The sequence below is a fragment of the Centruroides sculpturatus genome, unplaced genomic scaffold, assembly GCF_000671375.1.
Source record: "Centruroides sculpturatus isolate CEXI.00-Female unplaced genomic scaffold, Cexi_2.0 scaffold6, whole genome shotgun sequence".
NCBI classification, from domain to species: Eukaryota; Metazoa; Arthropoda; class Arachnida; order Scorpiones; family Buthidae; genus Centruroides; species Centruroides sculpturatus.
The window spans coordinates 1,206,665-1,218,446 of NW_019384869.1; the positions used below are offsets into that span (position 1 = coordinate 1,206,665).

The window sequence follows — 11,782 nt, forward strand, 5'->3', positions numbered from 1 at the left end:
GCAAAAACTCTCATCATTTTATTTCAATTACATAGTAACTGAAATATTTTCAGAATATGTTTAAAAAGTTCAGAACAGATGTTGTTTACTTGGGCATGCAAGGAAACAAAACAAACCAGAAGTATGAAAGGTACAGGATATTTTGGTGCTGGTGCTGCCATCTGGCATGATGAATATGGTCAATAAACATTTTTATATCAAAAAACAAATAAGTTATCTTTTATATTTTTTTCCTTTTTGTAATATTTCAGGCCTCGGAGTCGCTCACTTTTCTCACTTGTACTCACTTTTCTGAAGTATCCTCACTTTTCTCACTTTTCAGGTCATTTTCTCACTTTTTTGGTCATTTCCATGTGCTTAAAAATTAGGAAGATGTGGGACCAATCAAAAATAGTTTTAAAGCCAGACTATCTGCCGAATTATCGAACTATCAGATTAGAATTTTATGGAAAAAATACTCCACCCGAGCAGGACTCAAAATCGCAACTGCCGCTCAGTGTTGTTAGGTTATCGTCTGTATTTATACGTAACTAGGTAGTCAGTTAATTAAAACAAAAAATAATGATGAAATTTCAAAATATTTAACTTAAATTTAAAATTAAATTAAATTTTTAAAACTCTGTTCTTTATATCGAAACAAAAACCGAAATCATAGCTAAAATTTAAAATAAAATCAAAATTAGTTAATGTAAATTAAAATTGAAACATATTATTTGGGAAGGTGCGGATAAAGTACTTGTCGGTCTTGATTGATTTGGTTAGGTCTATATTTCATGCAGGCAGAGTTGAGAGTCTATTTATAGCACTTATTTGTAAAGGGTTAGTTTCGGTTTCGGCGGTGAGGGAACATCTGCAGGAAAAAGTTCCTCGTTATTTATGAAATCATTAATAAAATATTATTTTACTTATTCTATTTGAAATCTGTTTATTTCGGATTTATTAATTTATTTTTAAATCAATCTCGAAGCATTTTAAAAAATAAACAGTTTCCGATCGTGCTCATAAAAGTTTCGTTTTCTGCTTATTATCGTTTGATTTTGTTCGTAATAAGAGTTGTTAATTTTATTTCAAATTAATATAATAATCACATTACAAAAATGGAAAATTTATATACAAATAAAATTTTGAAATACGTTAAACTATTCAATTGTAAATATAGTTTGTGTAGATCTAAATAATTTACATTTAATGTTAATTTTTGACAAATTATATATATTTAAATGATCAAATAGAATTGGTAAAACATGCAAAAAGTAATTTTCTAAGTATTGCTTTATTTTATTGGTAATTTTTTTATTCTGTTCTATTTTTAACACGTGCAGAGAAGTGACCGATCACGTGGTCAACACGTGTTTACTCTCTTTCGATTGTGATCGACCAATAAAAATCTCTAGCGGAATGATACCGACAAACTGTTGGTTTATAGCAGGTTCCAAGTTAGAATATAGATGTAATGGTTTGAATCCACTCAATATGACGCTACCAAAGTGCAAATTCCGAACTGATTGGTTGAAACAAAAGGACAAGGCAGATTGTACAGTAGGATTATGGGCAACTGTACGTTCAGACACTGATGTATTTTGCAAAGTATGTAATTGCATAATACAAGTAAAAAAAGGTTTCCAAGCACTTTTTGATCATGGAGGTACTGTCAAACACAGACAAAAATTTACCTGTGCTTATGGTCCAAGACAGTTACACCTGACATTGGTTGCACCAGGTGATAGTTTTGCAGGCCCATCAAAAAATGATGAAATTCCAAGTAATACTGATAATGGGACTGGAGAAGGATTGGCAACTGTGAGTTTATATAATCCAAGAGATGCTGCATACCATGCAGAACTGATATGGGCCATGAAAACAATATGTAGTAATTTCTCATTTGCTGCTTCTAATAATATGGTTCCAACACTACAAGCAATGCTTCCAAAAACTAAACTTCCTGAAGGAATATCAATGAGTGAGAAGAAATTGCGCTATTTAATAACTGAAGCATTGGCTCCTTACTTCCAAAAAAAAATGCTAGAAGAAATCCACTCTTCATTCTTTACAATTAGTTATGATGAAACCAGCAATGTGGAAAGTAAGAAAGAGTTACAGATAATGATTAGGTTTTGGTCTGAGCAAAAAGAACAAGTTGTCTGCAGACACCTAAATACATGTTTTCTTGGACGGGCAGATGCAGAAACACTGCATACATACATTATCAAAGCTATCGATGATTCCAACCTGTCACTACACAAACTTTTGATGATAGGATTCTAATCAGAAACTAACAGAACAGGACACATGTTCTGTTAGTTTGGCCTGTTGGAATCCTAAATACTTTTAGAATATTGAATCTTCCATAGATTCAATAATGTCTCCATTTCCAAGTTCTTCTTTCTTCAGGACTCCTTTTTCTATGTGAAGTGTTTTGCATTTGTCTAGGCCAAACTCCATTTGTATGTCCTTGGAGTATGAATGTGTGATTTGTGGGAGTTGATAAAGTTGTTTTTGTGTGGATAAATAAAATTTTATGCTGTCTATGTATATGAGATGTGACAGCGTAAACTGTGTTGTTTTTTCATGTCTGATATTGTAACTATATTGCTTGTTGTTTAACATGTTAGATAATGGGTTCAGGGCTAGGCAGAACCAGAGAGGACTCAGGGAATCTCCTTGAAAAATTCCTCACCTAATGAATATTTCATTTGTTTGTATGGAAGTGTTATGAGTCCTGAGATGTAGGTTGTTCTCCAGTGCTGCATAGTGTTTTGGAAGAATGCAATGAGTGATGGGTGTATTTTGTATGTGTGTAGAATATATAGCAGCCAACTGCTATATATTCTACACACTGTATCACAAAGTGTGTGGAACACTGTCGAATGCTTTTCTGTAGTCTATATATGCCATGTATATGTTTCTATGTTGTTTGTGGAATGACTGAATCTATGAGTAACTGTTCTTTGCATCCCCTGTTATTACTACAGCAACCTTTTTGTTGTTCCGTAAGAATGTCGTGTTCTTCATGTTTGTATATTTTCTTTGTGATACAGGCTGTCAATAATTTGTAGTGTGTTGGGAGACATGTAATTGGTCTGTATTGTGTGGTGTCTGTGGTTTTTAGGTTTCATGTAAGTGATGCCCTGAGTAAGAAATTTTGGCATGTCTTGTGGATTGATGATGTGTGTTAGATGTTTAGCTAGTTCCTGGTGCAGCAATATAAACTTTTTGTACCAGAAATTATGAATGTCTTCTACACCAGGTGTCTTCCAGTTGTGTGTTCTGTTAACGGCGTAGCGGATGTCGTGTATGTTTATTTCAGCACAGGGGATAGTTGGTATGTTGTGCAAGTTTCCCTTCTCCTCCTTGATCCAGCCTGCATCAGCATTGTATGTAACTGCACTGGACCAAAGAGAAGACCAATAATTTGAGAGTTCTTCTGTTGGTGTGCCACTATGCTGCGTATCAGTGTCTGTAGAAAAGCTTTTCATTGTTTGTGAACAATTTATTTTGTTGTTTTCGTAGCGTACATTGTTTTGTATCGTTTGATTCTATGTGCTTTGGCTGTGAGTTTCTGTTTTAGTGTATCAATGAATTCTGTAATGTGTGTGTTTTGATTTTCTTGAAAATGTTTTTGAGTTGTTTCTTTAATTTGTGTGTTATGTTGTTTTTAGTGTATTGTGTCAGCCTGCCTAATTGCTGTCTGATGTCATTTATTTGTGTTTCTATTCTTCTCTGCCAGGCAGGCTTGTGATAGATTTGTGTTCTGTGTGTATCTGTCTGTGATTGTATTTTCAGTCCATGTGTGTCACTACTGTGACTGCCCCAGCATAAACTAGTGTATGAATGTCTGAGAGTGTAGAAATTGAATGGATGTAGTGTGGTAGTAAGCGAATGTTTACATAATTTAGTGTTTTCTCTACTACCTTTGATGTGTTGATTTTTGGTATTTGTGGTCTTTGTGTGGGATCTGTGCCTGTGTATATAGTGAATGTGTCCTGAAATAAAAGTGAGAGCGTATTAACTAAATCTATGTCTATGTTATTAGTGGTGGATGAGGAAGTGTTTGTATTATCATTAGTGGTAGTTGATGTATGTGTACTATAATCAGTGCTTGTTGCTGGATTATCCTGACAGGTTACATGATCTTCATTAATGTTAAATGTTTCTGTCTGTTGATGTATTTGATCAGCAACCTGTTGTTTGATAAGTTCAGCAGCAATTCCTAACCTGGGGTAAGCAATAGGTTGTTTAGGGGTATAGAAAAAAGTTAATTATTATGGCAGAAAAAATGATATATTATGTATCCCAAATTAATAGCATTAAAAAATTATTAGGTAAAAAATGTTCCTTGCAACAGTCACAAACTTTATTATACATTTCAAAATGAAAAAATAGAAATAAAAACTTATGCTGCCAATTGTACAATGCAACAGATCAATAAATGTTGCGCAGTCGGTCAATGGTAGTGGGGATACCACTGTGTGATTAGTGATTATGCTATGGACTTTTGATGGTGGGGTGTGTTACTGTTGTTATTGTTATCTCTGAACAATATCCATTTGTGTTGTTTGAAAAAAGTATTTTTTTGTTTATAAAAAGTATTTTTTATTGTTAGTAAGGAAAAGGATATATCTAGTTTCTCCAGATTTTCTCTACAAGCAGTAATTTTTTTCATTATTTATTCAGTATTTTTATTAATTTTTTATTGACAAAACTGTCTTGTTTATAAAGTTGTACTGCCTGCTGTGTTACCAGCTTAGAGGTATGAAGGAGTACATGTCAAAAGTTGCAATTTGGCACAAATTATTAGGTGCCCAAATCATGCGCACGTAAAAAGAACCAGACTTGTAGGTACTTGGGAGACCGAGAACCGAGTCAAAATAAAATTCAAAATGGTGACATTCTCTACAAACAGGCAGTGTGAGATTTGCACATGCGTTGCTTGTTGGGAAGTTGGAAATGCCATAGGGGTACGCTAATGAAAAAAGGTTGGGAACCGCTGAGTTTGAGTATTGTTTGTGGGATAAGGTTGTTGTGTATAATTTTCTTTTTTGATCAAGAACCCATTGTTCAGTGACAGTGAGGTAAAGATATTGTTGTGTGAATCTATGGTATAGTTGTTGTCTGTACACTGTCATGTTTGTTTCGAGTTTTGTGATGGTGTAGTAGGTACAGATGATAAACTTGTTTATTTCTATTGTCCATTTCTATTGTCCAAAGGCTTGAAAACCATGCCAATGGATGGCATTGGCGTGGTTTTCAAGCCTTTGTGGTCTGTGAATGCATTGCCACAGAAACACCAATGCTAGGTTGATTCCTCACATCTGTTGAAGGCATTGCAGTAGCCATGTTTGGGCTGACGCAGCTTTCGTCACCGGTAATCAAGGGAGACTGTTGCCTATTTTTTGAACTGAGCCTCTGCCTAATCCACGAATGTGAACCTTGTTAACCCAGGTGACGTCCAAGCTGATATAGATTTAGCCAAGGATATTTAGATCTGGTAGTAACCAGATCTAAATATGATACCAGCTCTTCAATTTCTTTAATTACTTTTGATGTACCATCTTCTGCTGAACGTTTCAAGAAGGATGTTCAGCGGAAGATGCTATATCAAAAGTAATTAAAGATATTGAAAAAGGGAGGAACATAACGGCTGGACAATTGCTCTCAGTCTTGATATAGAAGGTGCTTTTGATAATGCATGGTGGACACTAATCCATGCTAAATTAGAGGAGGCAAATTGCCCAAACACTTTGTTTCGTCTTATATGTGATTATCTAACAAACAGAAAGGCATACATAGAATATGCAGACATAAAAATGAACAGGGACATGACTATGGGTTGTCCATACAGGGATCCTGTTCTGGACTCATTTTTTGGTCAATTATATTAAATGATCTCTTGAAAATCAATACATTATCAGAATCAAAAATAACAGCATTTGCTCATGATATAATGGTCATCTGCTCGGCAAAAAGCAGAAAACAAATAGAAATAAAATGCAAAAATATACTGGATAAAATAGAGAAATGGGGAAATGCAAAAAAACATTTTGTTTTTTGCAATTCCAGAGAAGTTTAATCCAGTTAAATTTAATCCAGAGAAGTCAAATGCCATAGCCTTTACAACATGCAAAGTGGCAAAAAGGCAACCTACAATTAAAATGCAAAATAAATTGATTAAATGTGTAAACCAAATCAACTATTTAGGAGTAACAATAAATAAACTTTTCTGGAATGAACACCTTTTTTTTATTTGTGGTTTTAGGCCCCTTATCACTCAGAGAGCACAAAAGGAATGAACACCTAGAAACAATTAAGAAAAAAGTGGGCAACCTATTTCAAGAAATAACAAAAGTAGCACGAAAAGAATGGAGTATAGGTGGAAGGGCTTTAACACATATTTATAAAGGTGCTGTAATCCCAATTGTCACATATGCTGCCCAAATTTGGGGAAAGAGGATGGAGTTGACACATATGAAACAGAAAATAAATAGCCTACAAAGAAAAATGCTATTAAGAATTACTGGAGCATACTGTATACTGTACTACATCACACGATGCACTCTGTGTACCGGTGGGCCTAATGCTTCTGGATTTGGAAATACGACAGCATAGTGACATAAGAAATATATTAAAAGAAAACAAAACTCAATGATTTATTGAAAAAAGAGGACGAGCTAGAAGCAGATATGAAACAACACAAAAATTATTAAGATATGAATGGGAAAAAATACATATAAAGAAATACAACTATCAGGGTAAATACAGAATCTATACAGACGGATCGAGATCCTCAGAAGGAGTGGGAGCGTCGTATGTTTATTACTATAGAAATAAGGAGCAGTATAATAAAAAAAATCAGGTTAGGTAAAAGATGCAGAAATTACCAAGCAGAATTGGTAGCAATGGATCATGCAATTAACTGGATAAGCCAAAGGAAGAAAAATATAAAAATTACTATTTGCACAGACAGCCAGGCTATATTAAAAGCTCTTAATGATGGTAACAATAAAATTGAACTAATAGATAATATAAGATGAAATATTGTGAAAAGTGATAATATACTTGTGTTCAGCTGGGTCAAAGCCCATTTTGGAGACCAAGGAAATAAAAGAGCGGACAGTCTGGCTAAAGATGCTAGTTATCTAAAAACAAAGGAATCTTACAGAAAAATATCTGCAAAATACAAAAAAACTTAAACTCAAAAATAGATACATATTACAGTGGCAATGACGATGGGAATTAAGTACAAAAGGAAGGGAACTCTTTGAATACATACCAGATATTAACCAGAGGTTAAATAACAAACATCTACAAATTGGACATAAATTTTCAAGATTCATGACAGGACGTGGAGATTTTGCAAAATATCATTATAGATTTAATCATCGAGATGATGAAAACTGTGAGATATGTGGGGTAAGTGAAACCCCCACACATCTTATTTGACTGTATGCAATATGAAAAAATAAGAAACAAACTAAAATTAGTTTGTAATAAAGAAGGTTACAATTGGCCTATTAGGAAAAATTATAAATATTATAATTTTTCCTAATTTATATTTTTATATTATTTTTATAGTATTATAAATAATGTTAACATATATTATTATTTCAATGAATTTATAAAAACTTGTTATAAAAACAGAACATCAAAATTTCTGTCATAGATCATTGTCAAACTAATGATATCAAATACTTTATTTAACAAAACAATATAATTAATGTAAATAAAAATAGAATTGTCAGGTATTAATGTATTGCGGCTCGACCACAACTATGTAATCATAACTACCTGCAAAGTATATGCGAAGCAGGGTTAATTAAAAGAGGAGTAACTCAAGCCAGTAGCATTTAATGCTGCAGGTCAGAGGGGGTGCTCCACTAAATGTAAAAAAAAAAAAAAAATCCATGATACCATGATAAATATCTCCACAGAATGTGTTTGTGGTCACTCTTAGCTTCATTTCTCCACATAGACCTTACTGGCATGGGTGTCCCTACCAGGAGCTTGTGCTCCAGTCTGCATTGCTCTATGGATCAATAAAATTACTGGGCTCTCTTTCCAGGAACAGGTGGTGACCATGGGAGAGTTATTATTATTATTACTACTACTACAGTACTACTATAATTATTATTTCATCATTTTATTCTTTCCAAGACCAATCATATAAAAATGGAGTTTTTTCCTCACCAGTTCAATAAGGTTTTTGTGGCAAGCCACCATAACTTTTGAACAGAAATGTTTCTTATTGACTGTTATTTGATGATATCTGTCCATAAGTGTGATTTTGTTGTCCATAAATGGGTTTTTGCTATGCAACAGTATACATGAATCCATTTTACTGGATATAATTTGTATAGTGAAAACTAGCCTTTATAGCACTATGGTACTAAAAGAAAAACATTTCATTTTATCACCCATGGACAATTAAGTGAGGATTTATGGTATTATTATTTTCTGTGCAGAGATGGTTTTCCTGATAACATATTTTTACCAGACATGAATGTAGAGCTCTTCTGAATGAATTCAATTGTATTATTTATTACTGCTTTTGAACCTTTAGACACATTTTGTTGGATTTTTCTATAGGAAACTTGTAAATTTTTGTATTGCAAATGTACTCTTGCAGGAAAAAGGAATAATATCACAATTTTAGTCTAACAGTGCTAATTTCACTAATATGCTCAATGAAGAATTGCTAAATCTACAGATATCTATACTGAAGTGTTAGAAATATACAAATCAGCATTGATAGGCAAATTGAAAACTTCAAGGGTTAATAGACTATATCCAATGCTTGGAAGACATGGTATGAAGTTACATAACCAATGAACATATGCATAGCCTCTCATTACCATAATGGGTCTTATATTGATACCTGTGGTTTAAATTAGATTTAGGTTTGAATCAATGCAATATAAAATTGAGTTAAAAGAACATTTTTTAGGCTCTAATCAGAACTCTTTATGATGTTTATGTAGGTTCAAATCAAATTTGTGATTTGAATTGCATTTCCATTAAAGCTTCAATGCATACTATACCCGAAAAAGATCTTTTTGCAAGGTTGGAAATGTTTAAGTTTAATAAAGTAATTTTGCTGGAATAAAGTATTGCTATAGATATTTTCTTAGATATAGGAAATTTTAAAGTATGAAGAGAACAAGTTTTTGAAAATTTAAGGGAATTTTAAACACTTGAAAAAGTTATAAAATAAATTGGTACTTTTATGTTTTGACAGACTATTGCATTACACCATAAAATTAATAATATATTAATGTAACTAAAATGTCCAAGAGCTTTTATATCAGAATGCTTATAACAGTGATCTGGCCTGTATAAATTTACATTATGGTTTTCTTATCCATATCATTAAAAATTTAGAAGTTTGGAGCTGACACTCATCAAACAAACTAGACTTATCAAAATAGTTCAAGAACATTTTTCAAAAATTCCTGGAACAAAAATAAAGCAATTACTTGAGAAATTTGAAAATATATTTGAAAACAGATGTTAGATAAAAACTTCACTACAGTGTAATGCAGTAATATGGGGAGATGAAAGGTTAAATACAGATTCAAACATTGTTACTGCTTTTAAATACACATCTCTAACAATAATTGACGTTTTGAGATCATTTTTATTATATATTGTTACTGAAAAATGTAATAGAATTCTGAAAAAAGTGCTGATTTTATAGTTGTTCACTATAATAATAATGTTAAATAAATTATAAAAAGATATAGGTATTAATCCTATATACAGTTACATAATACTGTCTAATATTATAAAAATATAATTTCTAAAAATAAAAGATTATCTTTAGATAAAATAAACGAGTAAATATAAAACAGTCTTTCTTATATTTACTCGTTTATTTTATCTAAAGATAATCTTTTATTTTTAGAAATTATATTTTTAGAAATTTCACTGATCCCATTGTTTTATATTTTTACTGTCTAATATTATGTAACTAGCATAACTAGAACCAATATTAGGAGAGAACCAAGTTAGAATGTGCAACCTTGCATTCACCCCTGTACCACTGTGGCTATACCACTAGCATCTGTAATGGAGCATTTAGATATATGTATAAGTTTAAATGCATTTAAATGTTCAAATTTTTTTTCCCTATACTTATTTGATTTTTCCTTCTTTATTTATTTACAAAGGTAAGGGTGGCCACGGCCCTCTGGGATCTTTCTTAGTTCTGTTCTTTGAGTGGAAGGTATGGGAGATGGCACTGCACTGTTTAACAATGCAGGGCTCCTGTTTAAGAGTGCTGGAAACAATGCAGTACAATTGTTGAGTATTAGTGGCATGCATCTGCTCTAATAGAGCCATTTTTATTTTGTATACTGTTTTGATCAGTGCTGATTTTGATAAAAACATTAATTTTAATCATGTATAATAACTTATATAATTACTATAAAAAAATTGTGATATTATTTTGTGATTATTTTTTTATTTTGAGGTGCTGCAGTTCCACAGTACTTATGATGAGCTGCTACTGTATAATACTTTATTATTTTAAAAATACAATGGGTAGTAAATTAAAACAGTAATTTAAATATCAAACAAACAGCTGAATTCTTTATTGAGCTACTTACGGATAATTAATTAAGTAATTTGACTAGACATGGGCCAGTTCAGCAGCCACCTCATATTAAATTTAATAATTTGAAATAAATAACTTTAATTTAAAATGTTATGGAAGAAAAGATCAGTTTTACAACTCCTGCTTACCTGAAGCCAAATTACTTCATAATTTGTTAACCTAAGTACCCCAGTAAAGAATGTGGCTGTTCATTTCATATTTAAATTAATTAGTGAGTTGGGCTGTATATGTTATTAAATAAAAATATATTTTTGAATTTTCTACTTTTGAAATTTTTACTGCTACTTTTTATAGCTAAAAAATTTGATCTCTAGTTATAACCATGAATAGTTACATAAAAATAATTGAAAACAAATTGAAAATTTGCTCATAATAATTGTGAACTCATTATAATTGTGATTATTAAAACTGAGTTTGACAGTACAGTAGAGCGTCGATTTTCCGAAAGTCAATCATCCAAAAGAATTTCAGTCCGCAAATTCAAATTTTCGCCAGTGCTGTGGCACTTCAATCTTTGGCTATGTCTTGGGCTACTCAATTATTTTATGTTTTTGATACTAAATTAACATCTGAAGTATAATTTTTTATTGTTTTTATATTTTTCAATATATTTATTTTGTTTGTACAAAATAAAAAAATAATTTTTAACGATACAATAGTCTTCGTTAGGTTTATAACATCGACAAAAATTCAACGCGAAGCGACATGCAACGGAGAAAAATTTTGACATCGGATACGTTAAACTATTTTTTCGTACGTAAATCAGTTATCCGAAATATCAGTTATCCGGACAACCCCAGTCCCCAATTGATTCGGAAAATCGACGCTCTACTGTATTTCCTTTTAATTTTATATAATAATTTGAAAAAAGTGTTGGATTCCTGATAATATCAAAATTAACAAGCTTGCAAAAGTCAAATTATTTGCTTTTTGTCAGGGAAAAAATGTCATTGTAAGAAGAACATAATATATACGTGTTGTTTACTATAAACCTTTATTGCATTTTACCTTAAAAAACACTTAAATTTTAATTTCACTCTTAAAAGAACAGTTTGCAATATATACTTTTATCAAAAATTATTAATTTGAAGTTATCAGAAATAAAATACTTATTGAGTATGATGAGTTCATAAGGTTATTAGAATAAAATTTCATCTGTTATGAGGAGAAGTA

General features: G+C 31.7%; 1 protein-coding gene across 1 annotated transcript; it reads left to right on the top strand.

The window, feature by feature from the left end:
* Nucleotides 1–678: 678 nt before the first annotated feature.
* LOC111630865 lies at nt 679–2,387 on the top strand. The gene has a single exon (XM_023375026.1). It carries the CDS (start codon nt 1,399–1,401, stop codon nt 2,263–2,265), a length of 867 nt encoding a protein of 288 aa, XP_023230794.1. The 5' UTR covers nt 679–1,398; the 3' UTR covers nt 2,266–2,387.
* Nucleotides 2,388–11,782: the final 9,395 nt, after the last annotated feature.